This window comes from Zonotrichia albicollis, chromosome Z (genome assembly GCF_047830755.1).
Source record: "Zonotrichia albicollis isolate bZonAlb1 chromosome Z, bZonAlb1.hap1, whole genome shotgun sequence".
Taxonomy (NCBI): Eukaryota; Metazoa; Chordata; class Aves; order Passeriformes; family Passerellidae; genus Zonotrichia; species Zonotrichia albicollis.
In genome coordinates, this window is record NC_133860.1 from 7,857,991 (window position 1) to 7,878,235 (window position 20,245).

At 50.5% G+C, this 20,245-nt stretch overlaps 1 protein-coding gene across 5 annotated transcripts in view; it reads right to left on the minus strand.

Moving 5' to 3' along the window:
• The window catches only part of CTIF (cap binding complex dependent translation initiation factor), a 146,998-nt gene that overhangs the window by 17,123 nt on the left and 109,630 nt on the right, over positions 1-20,245 (minus strand). For all 5 annotated transcript variants that reach the window (XM_026795319.2, XM_026795318.2, XM_026795322.2 and 2 more), the window contains one exon: positions 4,408-4,563. In XM_026795319.2, coding sequence (XP_026651120.2) covers positions 4,408-4,563 — 156 coding nt within the window. The remainder of the gene's footprint in view (positions 1-4,407; positions 4,564-20,245) is intronic.

Below are 20,245 nucleotides of genomic sequence, written 5' to 3' on the forward strand. Positions count from 1 at the left end.
GGGCCCCTCAGGATCCAGTTCTAATGTTCCCCCTCCCCAGCAGCACCAGGGGATGAAACTGGGAGGGCACCGAGCTGGGGTGGCCCATGGCCACCCTGCTGACTCACACACAGACATGGGAGCACAGAGCTGGATGAGGGACAGACAGCTCCAACTGTGCTTGGGGAAGGCAAAAGTGGTGACAATCAGTGAACAATAGATGGCAAATAATACTATTTATTATGTCCACATCTTCAGTAGCCACGGGGCACTTCTTGCACTGCGCACAGGGCTCTGATGGTTCAGCTGACATTCACTGCTTCCTTGCCTTAACCACCCATTTTCTCCATTCTGCTGACTCTGCCAAAGACCACAGAAAAGAAGAAATATGGCCAGGCTGCAAGAACCAAAGCACCTTGGCTCTTCTCTTGGTTTTAGTTGGTTTTGGGAGACATGCAACATGAAGCATTGCTGGAGCATGGCTCAGCATGGTCTGTGGTGTTTGGACAAGGGGCAGAGGCTTTGGAGCAGGAAAGATGTCAGCATGTTCACTCCTAACCATCCTGGAAGGAGATGTTCAGGGAAAAATTTAGAGTGCTTTTGTGAAATAAACTGAGGCTATAGTCAAGAGGGCTTGTAGGGCTGGAAGGAGAGACTGGGACGTCACTCTCACTTAAGACCATGATGCACAGGAGACAGAACAACTTTCTAATAATGCTAGAAGTGCTTTCACCAAATAAAAGGCTCATGGAAGAACGTTGGTCCTGCAAGATGCCACCACTGTTCCCAAGTGAGAGCAGCCAGGTCTGGAAGCAGGCAAGGGTCAAACCCACAGTGCCCTGGCTGCAGCATAACCATCCCTGGGGAAAGCCTTTATCCCAGGAACAATGCCCTCTTCCAGCTCGCCCTCGATTCCCCGAAGCTCTGAGGGAAGAATAGGAGGAAAGTGCTTTTATTTCCATTTAACATCTCTGCTTTGTTATTCTTTTCCCAGGCTTTCCAGATCTGAGGGCTGCAATAGTCCTCTCATTCTCATCTGCAAAGGGCTCTCTCTCCTTTTCCCACTTGTCTCCAGGCCTGATCTTTGGGCCAACCTTGGGTATCCATTGCCCTTCTCCAACCTAAAATATGCACTCACCCACTGCAAGTATTTTAGTCCAAACTACCATCCAAACACAGTGTGCTCCATTAGACCATTTTAATGAGAGCTGGATTCACCTTTTACTTCCCTTGGCAAACCCTCTCTTTGCCTAAAATCCCAACGCTGACCTCGCCAGACCTCGCTGTGAGGACACACTCTCAGCCTGCACAAACCTCACCCGAAACCCCTCAAAACAGTTATGGAAATTAAACTTTTTCATTTGGTAGGGATTCTGCAACTGGGAGATGCCATTACAGTGTTGGATGTATTGGCAGTCCCTTCCTTCTCCCCCCATTTCAGGCTCAAGTGATGAAAGAGGATGCAGCAGAGCCCCCTGGGAGGGGAATTTGGCTGGACTGTGCTTGAGCCAAGGGGCACAGCTATTCCAAAAGGCTGCCTGGGTGAGGTGGCAGCTCTGACCCACATTTCCTCTGCCATGGTTAAACACCCACTGCCTTGCCTGCACAGGGCCTGTCTGCTTCCCAAAGGACAGCGATGGGCCCTGGGTCAATCAGCCAGCAAACCCCAGCACTTATCACTCCAGCCTCACCTGAAATGAACTTGTCTTTTTTTTTTTTTTTTTCTTTCCCAGCCCACAAAACCAACCCATCCACAGCGATCGATAAACAGCGCTGGCATTGTCACTCAGTGCCCCAGCCGTGTCCCCAGCTCCTCCCCACCCAGCACTGATGCCCTCCTGGCCACCCTCACCCCTCCCAGCCAGCTAATGATGGTGTGAATAAGCTTTTATTTGGGGGGAAAGGAGCTGGAGAGAGGAAACTTTGAAGGGGGAAGGGAAGAGACATTCCTGCCTCAGTCATCAGGCAATTTTCCCCTTCCTCTTGCTCACTGCCTCGCTGACCTTTGGCTGAGTCTGCCACAGCTATAAAGGGAAAAAGGAGAAAAAAAAAAAAGGAGAAACTAAAAAGCAAGTGACCTGAAAGGACAGGCAGAGGGAGAGATGTTATCTTGCGTCTGCTAATGATTTATGGTTTAAGGATGGGTGGATGGAGGCAGAAGGGGCTGTGCAGGACTGTGGGCAGCACAGAGGGAGCTTGCTGGGAATAATCAATATGAAAGGAATTAGGAGTGAGGGGCTGGGATTCTACATGGGGATGCATGTTCTAATCAGCAGAAGGGGAAAAAACCCATGTTGAGTGCTACTACACCTTGTGAACCTCTCCTAAGGCATGTGGGAGTCCCAAACTTTAAAGGCCATGGTGCCACCCCCTCCTCTGCTGGGCCACCAGCCCATGTGGCTCATGGGGAACACCAAGGGATGAACAGCCTGCACAGTCAGGGGCTTTCCACACTCTCACAGAGCACCCAGCAGGCCCAGCCGGTGCAGATGTCCCTGTCCTCTCTGGGGTGCACCTGGAAAAGCACACCTCCACCTCCTTGGCTGTGTCTGAGCCCACCTTTGGCCCTGGCAACCATCTGCCAACCAGAGCCTGGCACTGCTGATAAATCGGTGACCCTTTCCCCTGGGCTGGCCCTGTGCAGCAGGATTAGCTGGCAATGACAAAAAAAAAGGCAGCAGAATGAAAACCCATTCCAGAGCCATGGAAGAGGGGTGAATCAAGGTCAAAGTACTGCAGAGAGAGCAGTCACAGAGCAAGCATTTTGGGGCAGGGCAGCCAGAGGAGTCAGGCTCACCCACGTCAGCTAAGCTAAGAGACCTCTTAGAAATCACAGAGTAGCTTGGGTTGGAAGGGACCTAAAGATCATCTCGCTATTAAAGATCATCTAGTAAAGTCATCTGTGACAAACAACACCACAGGGACAGACCTGTCCTGCTAAGGAACAGAGATGTATTTTTAAGAGCAAATTTACGCATGACATCTTGATATAATTAGTGAATCTTTTTATGGAGCTGCCCTGTAGCAAAAAATATCCTTGATATATGAAATTCATGTCCTTCCGCACACCTCTAGCTCACCACCACGTCCCCACAGAGCAGAGGGGTGACAGGAGGGACAGTGACAGCACGGCGAGGGCAGACAGGAGTGGGCAGGGAAAAGCTCAGGCAGAACCAGGGCTGTGCTGTGTCACGATTGCGAGGGGAAGCGGATGGGCACGGGGGCTCTGCCAGACGTCACATCTTCCCCAGAAGGTGACACATACCTCCGTGGGCAGGGATTTTGGGGAAGTTCGGCTATTCTTAGCGTCCCTCTCCCATCTCCTCCTCTGGATATGTCTGCCTTATCATGAGGCCCGCGCTCCTCTCTGCTCCAGTCACCATCTGTGAGCTCTGCCCACAGTACTACCACCCAGACAAAATGTTTATGGCGCGTTTGCATTCAGAGGAAAACTTCCCATGCATGTAAAAAAAGTCATCACCAGCACTTTCTTTATCCTTCCCTTGCCTGAGGTCTAGCGGAGAACTTATTTTACAGTGAGTTATTTATGGCCTGACAGAAGCACCACTGACAATTTGAGATTCACAGCTCCAACCCTGGGCAACAAGGCGGGTTTTTCTGAGAAAATCTTCTACAGGCAGCAGCAGGAGACAAAGCCATCCTTAAAACAGAATGGAGGGAAGCCCTTTCCTTCTCTATAGAACATTAACACTTGAGTTGTCTTTTCTGTATGTACTCACTTAGGTTTCTGCCACCACTCTGACCCATGGGGAGCTTCACAATGAGCTCACCAGGAAATCAGGTTCTGAAAAATCCCCCACCCTGGTGACAGGGCTTGGTTTCTGCTGCACTGGGTTGGGTCTAAGGACATTTGGGACTTCCTTTGTCTCCCTCCTTCCTCCCCTTGGTCTGTCTCATCTATTTGGGTGGCTTCACCTGCTTTATGAAGCTGCTTAAGCTGCTTAGGTGGGGATTTCCACAACACTGGGATTAACAAACTACAGTGCTTGGTTTGCCATTCCAACTTTGGTCCTTCCTAGCCACTGGACAAAGGGAGTGTGTGCTTTAATTATTGTGTTTTAATGAGCAGAAAGACAATATGCAGGAACAGCCAAGAGTGCCTGCAGATGTAAGTACTTTTGAAGTGTGAAGTGTCAGCAGAGCAAATGTTTAGGAATTATAAAGCAAAGATGGAATCCCAGAATGGTTTGGGCTGGAAGGGCCTTAGAGAACCTCTGTCTAGTTCTGACACTCTGCCATGGGCAGGGACACCTTCCACTATCCCACTATCCCAGCTTGGTCCAAACCCTGTCCAGTCCGGCCACGGGCATTTCCAGGGATGGAGCATCCACAGCCTTTCCATGGACCATGGGCATCTCTGCACAGCTTGTCCCACTGGTGGGGAAGGACAAGTGGGAAGGCATTTACCTCCCTGAGGCAGGTGTAGATGGGGCAGACGAGGACTCGGAAGGGCTCCCCGGTGCTGCTCCTCATGGTGCCAAAGACCTCGCAGAGGAAGGTGATGAACCCCAGCCAGCGCTCCACGTCCCGCTGCTGCAGCTCCTCCCGCATGGAGAAATCCTTCTGCAAGAGGCACAGAGACAAGAGGCTGCATCAGCAACACCACGGCAGAGACAATGGCTGTCTAGAGAGGGAATTAGGAGGAAATTGAAACTCGGGGTGGGGGGAGGACAGACAGACTGACTGACTCTTTAGTAACAGTGGGGAGATTACTCAACGCGCGCGGAGCGGCTGCAATTTCAACAGAGCAAAGCCACCAGAAAGCAGGTACTGCAGAAATATCACCAACTCCTGCAATAACTGCCACAGCTTGCACCAGAGATGGTGTCTGCCCTCTGCACCCTTCTGTGCCCCCAACAGACACAGGGTCACTTTTCCAGGTGTGTTGAGTTTGGATGGCTTGATTTTTTGGTGAGGAGGGAAGAAGCCAGCACCACGGGGACTGAAAAAATGCAGCAACAGAGAGGTTAAATAAAATGCAGGGGAAATGATGGTGGCCATCCTGGGCTTGGTGGTCCAGGTTGACCTGCCCAGCCCATTCATTCCAGTATCTTCAGCAGACCCAGTGTCTGGCCAGGAACATCCTAATGGTCTGGCTGCTCTCTGGCGTCTCACAAAATAATGGCAGAGACTGGCTCCCTGCCTGACCAGAAGATCAGGGCAGCCTGGGCTTGGCATTAAAAGGTCACCCAGCGCCTGAGCTGATGGTTGCTATGACTAAGGATTATCCCAGTGACGTGATTTATGGGTCAGCATCATCAGGAGGAAGCACACAGGGAGATAGCTGCCTCCCCATCAGACCTCCAGGTGGGAGAAAGAAGGGATTTGTCCAAAGGCGGGGTACGAAAAGGGATGTATGTGATGGAAACACATGGCAAAGAGCACAAGCCAACACAGAAAACCTTACAAAAACCTTTCCAGAGGATGACACAAAGGAGTGCATCATGCTCAGAGTCAAGAAGGTTTCCTTGGGCTCTAAGAGATGCTGCAGAGGTTCTTGCATGACATCCCACACAACTTTTCTTGCCTGTCTCCATAGTGAGCTTTCCTTGACATTAAAATTTAGGTGACACTAAGCAGGGGAATACTGAAGAAGAGGACAAGTTCCTTCTCTACACTGTGTGTTTCCAGTGCAGGTTGCACAACCTTTGAAATCCAGCAACTAAATAAATTACCTTCTATCTTTCTCATCTTAGTTTATTCCTACTGCCTGAGACAAAGGGCTTTGCTGCTGCAAATACTCTGACCTGCAGCTGCTCTCTGCAAAGCTGGGGAGATATAAAAGCCACCACACCAAAGTTTGCTCTCTTGCCCTGGACAACACACAGGAGATCTTCCTTTTAGAACAAAGCTAAGTGAAGCAGCTGCTAAAGAAAGCCAGGAAAAAGCACGACGATCATTTTCATGACACAACTGTATGCACAGAAGATCCAAGGCAGGAGCTATTTATATGTTTCATTACAAAAGGAAAAATAAAATATGTATTTGCATATGCAGGAAAAAAGACTTGTAAAATAGCTGAGGCACTTATTAACCAAGCAGCGATGACTAATTCCTCTCTACACCCATTTCCATAAGTCAGTTGCCCAACTGTGTCTGCGACTTTGGAGTCAACCTGCAGCCAAATCCTGTTGGGTCTCCCCAGACTCTCCGAGGGAGTTTGCAGAGTTCATCCTTTCATTAACCAGCCCGTCCCTGGGCAGTGACAGAGGAGTTATTTGTCAGCTCTGGTTATCACCCCCAAGGTTACCCAATTACTTGTTCTGGACTTTAAAATTGAAATTTAATGCAAAAAAAAAAAAAAAAAGACAGAGACATGATATCCTGATTAATGATAAATTAAAAACCCAGGCAAGAGTATCCCATCTGCCCCATCCACCCATATAGTGCACAGAAGGTTTTCCTTTGAACCCTGGAGCTTTTCCTGGATTCCTCTCCCTCTCCTGGCACTGTCTCCAGCATCTCATGCAGCATCCCAGCCAGCTCCAGCCCCCAACCCATCCTCCCTCTCCCAGCCTGGATGCCCTACAGCACCTCCTGTGCTGCCTGGGCCTGGAAGCTCCACACTCGTGTACCTGGGGAGCTGTGCTGTATTTTGGGATCCCTGGGGCATGCTGTGAAATTCCTAGCAGCTTGGGATAATTGCACGGGCTCTGCAGTCCCAGATTACTGGGAAAGAACAAAAAACACTGCAGGAAACTCTGCTCCTTCCCTCTCCTGCTTCAAACATGCCCTGCTCTGTGCCTGTGCAAGAAACAAAAATAACTCTTCAACATTGTCTTAAAAAAAAAAGATATTTTCTGTAAACAATTTTCTGTACAAAAACCCAAACCATCAAACCCACCAACTGCCTGGAACTTCCACAAACCAACCAGCAAACCAAACCAAACTCATCAGCCCGGGGATGGGAGCTGGGCAGGAAAGGATTCCACCACACATCACCCTCCTTTTTTCATCCTGTGGCACCCAGTGGTTGATGCAGAGACATCAATAAACACCTCCCCACCTTTGTAGATGAACAGATCCTTGTAAAAGAAAGGTGTCTGTAGCCCCCCACCACCCCCAGTCACAGAAAAGCTTGTGCAGACTTTGAGGGACCCTTATGAAGGATGGGAGAGGGGGATGGAATGTGGGATGGATGCACAAGGCACTGCAGACATTTCCACACAGAATGTGATGCTGCAGTGGGAATAATTTTGCTCCATTTTTGGACTCAGGATGGGTCAAGCTTTGCAAAAGGAGGTGATTTGCACATATTCTGCAAAAGGAAGGCGGTGACACTGATTCCTCTGACAAAGCAGGGAGAACATCTTGCCAGTGGGAGGAATTTTTCTGGACCACACTTGCCTACAGGCCAGAGTAGGGCTTGGCAGGAGCCTCCACAGCAGCTGGACTTGCAGTGCCAGGGGTGTCCTGAAGCATCCTGAGAAATCCACATGCCTCAGGGTGGTGCTACTCCAGTGTCCTAGCATGCACCAGAAGGGTGGTCCAGGAAGCTCTGTCCTTAAATTTGTCCTTCAGACTGCAGGTTTGACCTGTACCATGGTGTGCACTGAGTGCAGAGAGGCCCCATCTGCCTTGGGGAGTCTGAGGAGATCACTGCTGCCACCAAGGCTCATCTGGGCTGTTCAATTAATGGAGTTACACGTGTGACTCACCAGCTGTGGGTCAGCCATGCCCACAGCAGGCCCAGTGACCCTCTGAGAACACTGAGGGCAGCTCCAAAGGCTGTGCAACCCCAAGGGATGAGCCAGAGCCAGCACGTGGGAGAGGTGAGGAACTGGCCGTCAGAAACAAACCGCACGTCCTGTGTGCCTGGGGCACATCCTATGGAGCTGTGCCCTGACCCACAGACCTCCACACACTGGTGACGAGCCTTGAGGGGGCTGAAAAGCTCTGGAACCAGACAGCCGGGTCACTGCCCTGCCCACTGAACTTTATTTGCTCTGGAAATGCCTCACAGAGTTATATAAAAATAACCTGTGGATTGGCTTGCCCCATGCTTAGGTGGTGAAGTCAGGGCAGTAAGCAAATTATCTTTCATCAGTTTGGCCGTATTTTTAAACATGAATTGTATTACTAATTTAGGGGTGCTCTGGCCTGTAGATAATCTGGGTGTGTCTCCTGGATGACCTTCCTTCAGTGCCTATAGTTTAAAATAAAATGTATTTATACCAGGTAGGGTTGGCCTTTCTTCTCTGCCTGGTTTGGGAGAAGAATTCATTGGGAAACCATGTGGGAAGTGGGGTGATGCCAAGAGGACCTCTAAAGAGCTCTCATACAGGACAGGGCTGGGGCATAAATCTGAAGGCTGAGCACGTTCATCATGGCCTGTGCTCACACACATCACAGAGATGGTCCAGGGCTCAGCAAAACCTCTGACATCCCCTGCTGGATCCTCTGTAAGCCTGGCTGAGGCTCCTGCCAGCAGTGGCAACTCAAAATGCCTTTTTCCTGGGGGTGTTCACTCTTGCAGCCAAGTGAAAGCCCACTGCTCATCCCAGTGTAGACACAGTTCAACACTGGTCTATGACAATGAACATGAGACCTTCCCAAGACTAGGACCAAGCCAGAAGAGCCAAGAGGAATGGCCACGCTGTGGGAGAGGAGGCAAATCCCTCCTCTAACATTTTTGGTGGGCAGCAGAGTCAGGTGGGATGAGAAGCAGCATTTTGCCATCGGATCTAAGCCCTCACTCCAGCTCAGACAGCTGCAGCTGAAAATTCTTCCCTTGGGAGTTCGCCACACTTTTTTTAAGACATGTTCCAAATAACTTCTCCCCAGATCTGGGCCCACCAACCCATGGCTGATTCTGGTAGCAGCAAGTTTGAGGGCAAAAGTTTAGTGAGGGATAAAAAATGAGGGTTAATTTAAGCATTGCCACCTTCTGATGGGCTAAAAAATAAAGGCACATTTGGGCTTGTTGCTCTGTAAACACAGGGCTCTTCCTCTAGCAGCTCTGCTGTTTACTCAGTCATTGTCAAGGAGGCAGGAAATACTGAGTCAGAAATACTGCACAAAAAGAAATATATGATGCTCAGATATCCATGCTAAGAGCTATATAAAAAGCTGAGATAGGCTGTGCTAAATAGTTGATCTTACTGGCAATGTTTGTGAAATGCTGGAGCCCTAAATGGCTCTTTGGAAAGGGCTAAGACAAACCCAATAGGTCGGAGGAGGGAATTGGTGGATAGAGGTTGGACAGCCTCTGTCTCTTATTGCTGTCCTGGAGAAGCACAGTCTCTGCCTGCTCCCTTCCCAGACCTTCCTAGAAACGGCTCCATAAATCACATTTTGCACAGTTAACATCACCTGAATTATTCACTGCTTAGAATTTAAATACCATGTGAATTTAGGTCCTGGCTTGGAGGAGGTTCTGGTGGGCAGCTTTGCTTCCTGAGGAGTATAAACCAGTGAGATGAGTAGTTTGGATCACAGGCATTTGGAAGGAGCTCATGACGTGCTGGAGAACCCTGTGACAGCACCAGGGAGTGATTAAACACCTCTGCCCATGGATTTGTGGGGTCTTACTGAGCTCCTCTGTACCACCACAGCTTCATTGGGAAAGTCTCACTTCCTGGACACCACTACAAAGACTCCTCAGCTGGAGGTGGTGGGACATGAAATGGGACCATCAGCTCTTCCAAGGGCTCTGCTCTTCCTCCAGCCACCCACTCCTGGCCTCTCTGCCTGCAGCCAAGGACAGAGCCTCACTGAGATCCCCTCACACCATCCCTGCCCACGCTGCTGCCAGTGTGGAGACAAGACAGAGCAGAGCAGGGTGATGACAGACAACCTGCTCTGAGCCTACAGCTTCCATGCAGAACCTGGAGAACAGCAGCACAGGTGACTGAGGTTTATTTCCAGCCCTGTGTGGGCTCCAATCACCTCTGTACCCTGATTTCCCATCCAGCAACAAACGGGAAGGATTTGCTCATCTTCCTCTGAGAAGCGCTCTGGGGTGTGTGAATGAGACATGCGGATCATGGCAATTATTATGACTCCAACAAAGGAGCTATTGACATTTAAAGCAGATAAAGCCTTTAAATTACAGATGACACCTTGTGCCCAGCCTTGCAGAGGTCCTGGCTTTATCCAGCCGTGAGGCATTTCACTCCCACAGGCTTTCATCACGTCGCTTCCTCCAGGCTGGATCTGCACCATTTGAACATGCAGATATCTGAGAATTATCTTCTCAGGATGTTTTGGCCATTTTGGGAAAAGCAGGAAATCCTACCAGTGACCTTCAGCGTGGACCTGGCTCCATGATAGCCACAGCTCTGTGAATGGATCCCTTTTAATCACAGAGGGCTCTGAAATGCAGCTCATGGTGAAGGTCCAGGCCACTAGGACAGTGACCACCACCCCACAGACACCCACCCCACATCTTCTGACCACTGAGTGATTGTAGCTTGCATTAGATGTCACTGGACAATTCACAGAATCACCGGATGTCTGGGTTGGAAGGGGCCCTAAAACTCATCTCTTTACAACCCCTTGTCATGGACAGGGACACCTTCCACCAGACCAGGTTGCTCCAAGCCCCGTCCAATCTGCCTTGAACAATTCCAGGGAGATGGAATTATTCCAGTTTGGCAAGAACAATTCAACAAAGATTCTGCAGCCACCAGGCAGACACACAGTGCTTATTCCTCTCAGAAGGATTTGGGCATGAAGGGGAAAATAAGGTCAGAAAACTGGTTTTTCTGAAGCAGGGACTAGGCAAACTCCCAGGACAAGAAACATAATTTTGCATTCCCCAGTGTGGGTGACTGAGGCAGCTGATGACCAGGGCCAAGAGTAGCTGTGGATACTTCTCCTGCCTACAAACACCTGGAGGTGACCAGAGGAGTGGTCACTTGAACTTCCTGCCCCCTGGTCTCACCCTGACCTCTCCATCTGGCTCCAAACCTGGGATCAGCAGCGATTGCCCACCCAATGTGGGTGTCCCATGGCTTCAGCCAGTGATGTCTCTGAGGTACTTGAGAGGCTGCAGAGGTACAAGCAGTTAATTATTGATTTAGCTGAGGCTGAAATCACCCTGGTGGGAGTATAATGCTGGATGTGCAAACAGGAGTTTTGCTGTTGACCTCCCAGTTGCTAGAGATCTCAGAGCAATGTCTGGGTGGAAGCTCTGAGGGGACCAGGAGGGTGAATTCAGCAGCCTTGTCTGCACACAACCAACCACAATCACCATTTTGTCCTGGATGTTTGCCAGCACCTCCTCCAGCACTACCCAGGTGACAGAGCTGTCTTCCTCATCAATTAATTTTTATTGCTGTCCTTCCTACCTCACACCTTTCTGCGTTCCCAAACACGTGTCAGGGTGTCAGCTCAGCAGGGTAACAGCAGTTTATCATCACCTTAAAGACCTGTTATCCCATGAACACAGACACAACAAAACATCATTACCATGCTCACCCAGACCATGCTGTGAGCAAGGGACAGACCTGCCATCTGCAGGACACACAGACAAGGAGAATTAATCACCTGCCTGAGAAATACAAACCTATCCCTCAGTCCCACAGAGAAGGACTGGAAGGGAGACAAGGGACCACAAAGAAACAAATTAATTCCCTTGCTGGGTTGCCTGTTTGACCCAGCCCTGCAGACACCCCGTGCAGTGCCCAGAGGAAGCAACTCCCCCCTGGCAGCCTTGCTCTTCTGCAGCAGTGCAGGAGCTCCTTGTTACACTCATTTTATTCCTGCATGTCCCAGTACTGTGGGAATTTTGAGCCAGCAATGTGCCCTTTGTCTTCATGAGTGTGCACAGGAAACCTTGGGATAACTTGGGAAATTTTTGAGACACTGGAAGTCCTCCCCCTGAAAAGGAGACAAAGAATCCATGTCCTCTGGGGCATCCTACCCCTAGGCCAGCAATCCCCTCCTCACTACAAGGAGGTTGTGGGAAGAGAGAGGATCAAGAACAGGAAATCCCTGCTCATCCCAGCATCCACAGCAGTGCTGATACCCCCACTTCATGGAAAAATGAATCCCCCATACCACAGGCTGCATTTCCCATAGCACAAGTTCAGTGTAAAGCACAATGGTTTCAAGAATTCTCACAAAATCCTATTTTTGGGCTACTTCACATGGATGGGGATTGTTTGATGGGCAGTTTGCAAACCCTTCTCCACAACATGGCAGGGTCTGAGGCCCAGCACCATCCCCAAATCTGCTCGGAGACCTTTTCTGTTCCAGAGAAAATGCTCATCCCGCTCCCAAGACAAGGCTGAGGTGATGACTGGCACCCCACTTTTGTCTGATTGATGGATCCTGCTTGCAAATGCCATGTCTGGAGATGCCCAGCCTTGCAGCCCAGGACCATGCAGCAGGGACCAGCTGGATTTTGCCAGCAGGATGCATTCTTCTTATTTTAAATTCTGCACATGCCATGTGTCCTCTTTATAAGGTGGAGGTGATAAGGGACCTATGGGGACAGGCCAAATTTGGAAAGAGGAATATTATAAGATGAGAAAAACTGACTGTGGAGGAAGGTGCTCCTTTGTCCAGGCACTCGAGCTGGAGGAATTCCACTTGCACTGGAAATGAAGCTGTGTCCACTGAAAGGCCAACCTGCCTGTGAATGAATGAAACTGGGCAGGCAAAGGCAGGCAGCTAATCCTGTTTGACATCAGGAGCTTTACTGCACAGGCACTCCTGGCTCTCATCAGTTCAGTCCATGCAGGGATTTTCCTGGGTGCCTGATAGCTGGCAGCAGGATGCTCTCCTGTGGGATGCTGAGACCCTCCTAGGAAGCGTCCTCTGGGTGGTGCTCACCCAGGTGGGACTGGGACCACCCACCCATCTGCTGAGCAGGGCAAGACACTGAGGCTTGGCCTCTGCTTCTCTGCAAGCCAGGACCAAAGGATGAATGAAGCCTCAGGGGCTTCTCCCCTGCCCAAAACCTCTCCCTGAAGTGGATGTCCCTGAGCTGGGGGGCAGAGGGAACTGGACAACCTTTGGATGGACATTGGTGCACACAGACAGCTCCAAACAGGTCCCAGGGGCATGAGATATTATAGCATCAGGGTGGAAAGGGATTTTAAAGGTTATCTATTTCCAACCCACCTGCTACCTTCCTCTGTCCCAGGCTGCTCCAAGCCCCATCCAGCCTGGCCTGGGACACTGCCAGGGATCCAGGGGCAGCCACAGCTGCTCTGGGCACCCTGGGCCAGGACCTGCCCACCCTCCCAGCCAGCAATTCCTCATTCCCAATGGGCCAAAATCTGTCCCTGCCCTCTGGCCCTGGGAGCCATTGCCTGGGTGCTGTCCCTGCCTGCCTTGTCCCCAGGGGCTGTGCAGCTCTCCTGGAGCCCCTGCAGGCCCTGGCAGGGGCTCTCAGGTGTCCCTGGAGCTTCTCTGGTGCAGCTGAGCAGCCCCAGCTGTGCCAGGCTGGCTCCAGAGCAGAGGGGCTCCAGCCCTGGGAGAATCCTCCCCTGGACCCACTCTAAGAGCTCCATGTCTTTCCTGAACTGGAGGACTCCAGAGCTCCATCGTGGCCAGAGCTCTTGGCTCTCTCCTTTAAAAGAAAGCAATGAAATCCCCAGAAAGATGGATGCACAAGAACTCGGTGGGTGGGAGAGCACGGGGGGTCCTGCAGGCAGCTGGCCAGATCCATGGTGGGATGGGTCTCCTTTCATCTGCCCTGGGACTGAACCGTGTGGATGATCAAGGAGCTGGAGGAGTTAACAGACTCCCAGCCAGAGATATTCGTGGCACCCAGAGTTCGTGTAAAGTTTCATACCGGGACCCTTTACTAAATTCTTTCGGTCATGGGAGAGAAAACACTGCAACTGTTTAGTCTGCAGGGAGGTGATGGCTCTGGCCCAGCACTCAGCATTGCTGAGCAAACACGCTGGAGAGCACAGGGGCTGTCACCCTTCTTATCTTCTCCATTTCACCACGTCTCCCCCACTGCCAGGCACCCTGTGGGCATCCTGTACCAGTGCTGGATCCTCCTGCTGGAAATGCAGCCCCTGGGATGGGGGCACGAGCGACCACTTGAAAACTGAGACCTGGAAGTGAAGTGCCAGTCTGCTAAAAAAATGTTATTTACACAAAGGAGCTCAGAAAATCTTTCTCAGAGGCTAATATTTACAAATTCTATGTAGCCAGGGAGCTTTTGCTCTAAGATATGTTGTATTTGGCTGGTTTTTATATTTCTTTTTAGTGGATGTGAAAGATACATTAATATTTTTTGCTCATCCCCTGCAGCATACAGGTATGGAGCACCCTACAATGCCTCTGAGGCTGCCTATCCATGCTGGGAAAGCTAAAATTACAGAAAGATTACAGACTGCAGAAAACAACATCAACCTGCAAACACCCTCCATTCCTCCATCCTTTGTATCTCTAAAGGGATGTCCATGATCACCTCGATGCATTTTGCTACATGTTGGGAGACTCTGAGCATCACTGTGTAAGACCACTGGATTGCATGGGCTGGAATGTCAGAGATGAAAGCAAACACACCTTACTCAAAACAAAGCAGAAATGGAAAGGTTTTGTTTCTTCAGTCTGAAACTGTCTCCTTAGCTGCTGGACACTTTGCTCTTGCTGTCCTCACTTTCAGTTCCTGCTGCTCCTGAACTGGAAGTGCTATCACAGAATGGTTTGGTTTGGAAGGGGCCCTAAAGACCATCTTGTTCCAACCTCCCTGCCATGGGCAGGGACACCTTCCACTACACCACGTTGCTCCAACCCTGGTGCAGCCTGGTTTAATCACTGAGTTTGGATTCCCAGCACTGCTAGAGATGCTTGTTTTATCCCCTGTTTAATAAAACATTAGTATTTAGAGCAACAGTAATTTTCAAAAAAGGGAGCAAGGAAAGTGGAGTAATTCATCTCTTGGAGGGGAAAAGGAAGCACTGTTTTGGGATGCTCAGTGAGGGGAGGAGCATGGGGGACACCCCATGGCTGGCAGCACTGCTGATGACACCAGAGGATGTGTCAAGGCAGGGCAATGTCCTCCAGCCAAGCATTGTTCGCTGCTGTCCCCAGGACTTGGATGCTGTGCTTTGCATCAGGATCAGGCCTGGCAACCTGTAGGATAGGACCTGAAATAATTCTCAAGCCTCATTCCCCACCTCTCAAGTGTCCTGTAGCTCCTCTGCTCCCAGGAACTACCAAAGCCACTTCCCACCATCATTTTGCATTTTCTTGTTTAAATGCGTGCAGCAGGAAAAGATGAGGCTGTGCAGAATGCACACCACAGGGGAGGCAAAAAGGGGATGTGGACTTTCTTGGAAGCACTCATTCTCCAAATCCAGACTCTGACACACAGCTACACACCAAAATACCCAGCAATGAAAAAACCCTGAGCCTAAGCACGCCTGGAGGATGCTGAGGGTGCTCAAGCTGCAGGTCCCACAGGACCATCACTCTGGGTGCCACGAGAGTAGTCTGGCTCACTTGGCTGGAAACTGAATCGGGTACAGAAACTTGTGACTCAGCTAGAAAACCTTAAAACAAGAGCTTTCCTGCTGGTGAGCACAAGAGCATCCTCTGTATGCTATGGGCCTGTGTCCAAGTAAAGCCAGGGATGGGCACAGCATGTTACCTCATGTTCCCCCTTCTCCAGGGAGAGAAAGAGGGGCTTCCCTCTCCAACATCCTTCTTAACCAAATCCCATCTTTGGGCTGCTGCTGGCACATCCACCTGCCCTGGCCCTGGCACAGGAGGTGATGTCTCTGGCAGCTGTTCTCTACGGTGCTCCTGTGTCAGCAGGATGCTTCATTCCCTGACAAAATGATGGGGGTGTGGGGTTTGTGGGATGAATCCCAGCAGGGTGATGCATCACAGAGCCCCAATGAGCCTCCAAAACTCCTGATCCCAGCTGAGGTGAAGGCAATCAGCTGAGAGCAGGGCTGGGCAGAGCAGGGTGTCTGTGGGTATGGGGAGGAGGGATCCTCCAACCCCGCAGCATCCCAAAATCCCCACCTTGGGGTGGCTCAGCAGCTTGAGCTGGATTTGGGCTGGAGCAGGCAGCAGCAGATGGTCTGTGAGGAGGGTGCCTTGGGCCAGCTGAGCCCCTGGACTGACAGGAACATACTCCCACATCCCGTGGGTTTGAGCCTTTGGGGAGTAAACAAGCGAGTAGGAGCTGATGCCGGCTCAGCCTGATCTGGGGAGGTCTCAACACTGAAGTGCTCCCCTTCCTTTCCTCACCTCTCATCAACAGATACATGGATTTTGAGTTTTTATTTTATTTTATTTCTGCTTTTTCTACCAGGACCCCCAGCATCCTCACCCACCAGCGATGGCTGGGGGCAGCCAGGAGCCCACCCCAGCAGGAGCTGCTGCCTGGCTCTATCCCAGGGCTGCAGGCAGGCTGAGCAGTCTGCAGTCTCCACCTAGAGCCCAGAACAGCCTCTGCTCTGCACTTGAGCCCATGCACAGGCTGTGCATGGGTCACACAACCCCAGCTGTGAACCCTCAACTCAGCTGTGCTTTTAGCAGGCAGCAGCAGTTTGGCGAGGGGTGCTCCTGACACTTTTCACCACCAACACGCACAAGCCAGAGGATGGAGCCTCTGCTGGGTCCCACCTTCACTGGGAGATGCCCAGGGCACCCACTGCCTGGAGAGACACTGAGACACCAACTACCATCCCTGGGGTCCCATCATGTGCTGGAGCATGATCTGGTCCCCACGGTGACTTTGAAATCTTGGCCCCTCCAAGGTGGAAAGAAGCCAGGAGAAGCCACACATAAATTTATGGACTAAAGGTGATGGCTCTTTTTGCACAACACAACTGAGCATTGCAAAGTGTAAGGAATAAAACCTTACCAGCACATTGAATTAAAATCAAATATGCCAATCTTTAAACTGGAAAGGATTTTTTTTTTTTTAAATTAGTCCTGCTTCCCACCAAACTCTCAACTGCATGACGCACTGCTAGTCTAAATGAAGCATCTTTCCAGTGAAGAGCCATGAGCGTGGCTGCATTGGGCAGAGTGCAGACCCCAGAGACCTGCACAGCACTGGGGACAATCTCCTGTGCCACTCACTGCTGTGTCAGTGGCCTTGTGGCCACATCCAGCTGCAGCTCAACGTGACCCCCAAAACCCACCTACCTCTGTGCTCAGACTGAGGGCTGATGTGCAGTGCAAACCCACTGCTTGTTTAATTTAGGGTCTGGCTCAATTATCCCCAGCTCCTAATGCTTGTGTGGCACAGCTCCTGTCCCCATCCTCTCCTTCCCATCAGTGCAAACCTGCCCCTTTTCTTGCACTCCGTTAAAACCTCCATTAACCCCTTGCTCGCCTCACCACCACCCTGCAGGGAGGTGCTGCCCGGCTCTCCCTGGCCCCCACCACATTCCCTTTGCCGTGGAACACCCGCAGAGGAGCCGGGTGCTTCCTGCAGTCACCGTTCCGCTTGGGAGCAGTGGCAAGCTGGAAGCACACAGCCGTGGACATTTAATCCAGGGCTCTCCAGCAACTCCCAGCCCCGCACGGCATCCGTGTGCCAGCGGCTCCCGGAGCCTCCCGGGGCCAAGCCCAGCTCGGGGTAAAGGCAGGGCCAGCCCCAAGGGATGCCCAGCCCTGCCCTTCACCTGCCAATAGGCGCAGGCTGGCTGCCAGCCCGCTCCCCGGGCTCCCTCTCCTGCCTGCTGCCGACACTTGCACGGCCTGTGTTTGGCCCCGGATGACTGCAAAAGAAGGGGAAAAAAGCCCAAACAAAACAAAACAAACCATAGTAAGAATTAAAAAAAAAAAAAGTTGCTAACATTGTAAGTTATATACTGTTATTGTAAGTTATATAACGTTAATATATACCATTAGCAGACATTACCATATATAAAAACGTGCATAATTAATATTTATGCAATAAGCATATATTTTTATATATGAGCAAAATAAGGAGTAATTGAATACAAGAATCAAGTGATGAAAGTGGTACGATAATAAAGAATAAAAATAAAATAGTAAATACACTGTAAAAAACTGGAGAATGTCTCCTGAGACACACGCATGGGCAAAAAAAAGGGAATGTGTCTCCTTTCCACTATTTTTCTCTGAGCTTGAGAGCAGGAGGATGCAGCAGCTGGGGATGCTCCTCAGAGCCACCCACGGGGCTGCATTCCCTGTGCCCCTTCAAGCACTGCATAGATATATGAGTGTGCATGAATTTAGAACTGCCTTTGAATTGCCTGGGCGTACAGAAAATAAATCTCTTCAAAGCTACACAAAACTTTTGCTGGGGGAGTCCCCCAGTGATTTACAAAAGCAGGACGGTTTGATGTTTATCAATATCAGAAATGTAGGGGAAGGAAGGTCTCCAAGCTCTGCAAGTTTCTGCAGACCCCTAAATGATGTCTACACAAAGGCAGCACAATTTGCTATTTCTGTGCTTGTGCTGGGCTCCTGAGGAGCTGGCACGCACTCTGAGGTTCACCACCAAGAGGTTCCTGGTCTGCACAGTCAGCCATGGAAGGCAGCTCGAGCCAAGGAGGCTTTCCCCACTGAATCTCCACCTCACTGGGGGAAGAGCTCATCAAACTCCTGTGGAGCAGAAACCAAAGGCTGCAAGGCTGGCTGAGGCACAGATGTTAGAGATGGATGTAGTGCTGCTCTGTGGAGCTGAGCCCACTGCTGTGGCACATGAGCACACACTTGTGTGGCTTTAGGATCTGCTCCAGGGCCATTGGGACCTTTTTCCCCCACCTCTCAGTGAAGCAGCACGCTGATGTCTGCTGGGCAATGTCCTTTCAGAAGTGGTACCACTCTGTTTTATGTGCACACATTGGACCATCTGTAATTAAATTATATTAAAAGCAGCCATAGAAAGAGGACTGATGGGGTTTTGCAGTCAGTGCTGGACATGGTGTACAGGTCAGATACTCTCCAGCCACACTTGGATCTTCCTGCCTCCACCTCTGCCAAACCACAAACTGTTCCTCACCAATAATCATGTTGAGAACGGGAAAAAAAGAATCTGCCTTTCAGCCTTCACCATTAATGTAATACTTAGAATAACACAAAACATCACAGAACCATTAGGGTTGGGAAAGACTTCTAAGATCACTGAATCCAGCCCACTTCCATGCCCCAGTTCCCACAGTATCCGCCTGGTGTCTCAGAGCCCTACAGTGCTGAAAGGGCTGGGAGGTTCTTTGCTCAGACTAAAAAGGCTGCAGGACAGGAAGAACTTCAGTTTATTCCTCCCAAATCCTCATGCTCTGCTTGGCAAACCCTTCACACTGCACCCACATTTACTAGAGGAAATCATTCAATTCCCTGTACCTCATGCCACAATGACTACATCCCAAGAAATGCTTCAACCTAAATTCTCCTCTTCCATCCCCCACCTGGGGCGACATAAATGGATTTTTGGCCACCTTTACGGTTGAGCCCCTCTATAAACGGTCACACCAATCATCTCAAACCCAACCAAGGCCACTGAGACTGAAGTGAAACCTCTGCTAAAACCCCCACCACTCATCTCAAAGGTCCAGAGGGGAAGCCATCCAAGGAGGGGCTGAGGGCACTTGGTTTGTTCAGCCTGGAGAAGAGACTGAGGGGAGACTCACTGCAGTTACAATTTCCTTGTAATGTGCACAGTAGGGTCAGGCACTGATCTCTGCTCTGTGTGACCAGGGACAGGACCCATGGAAATGGCTGGAGCTGTGCCAGGGAGGGTTAGGTTGGATATTGGGAAAAGGTTCTTCCCCCACAGGGTGGTGGGGCACTGACCAGGTCCCCCAGGGAATGGGCACAGCCCTGAGGCTGCCAAAGCTCCAGGAATGTTTGGACAACACTCTCAGGGGTCACTGAGGTGCCTGTGCAGGGTCAGGAGTTGGACTCCGTGATCCTTGTGGGTCCCTTCTGGATCAGGATGTTCTGTGTTTCTATGAAATGTCTACATTCAGACCCAAGCACAGCACTGAAACAAGGAAGGGCCATTTCTGGGGCATCACGAAGTTGCAGTAAGATGATGAAGAAACCCTGAGTGGGTGTGCAACATTAGGAATGTATCAGGATATGCAACAGAGGTGAGCAATAGGGTAGGCAATAAGGCAAAATCCCCATCTGAGTGTGCAACAGGGGAGCATTAGGGTGGGAAATGGGGTATTCACCAGGGTATGCCATAGAGAATGCTTTAGGATATACCATAGAGTATTCATTAGGGTATGCCACGGGGAATCCAGCAGCATATACAGTAAAGTAAATCATAAAGTAGGCATTTGGGTGTGCAACAGGATGTGTATTAAGGAATGCATTAGGATATACCACAGGGAAT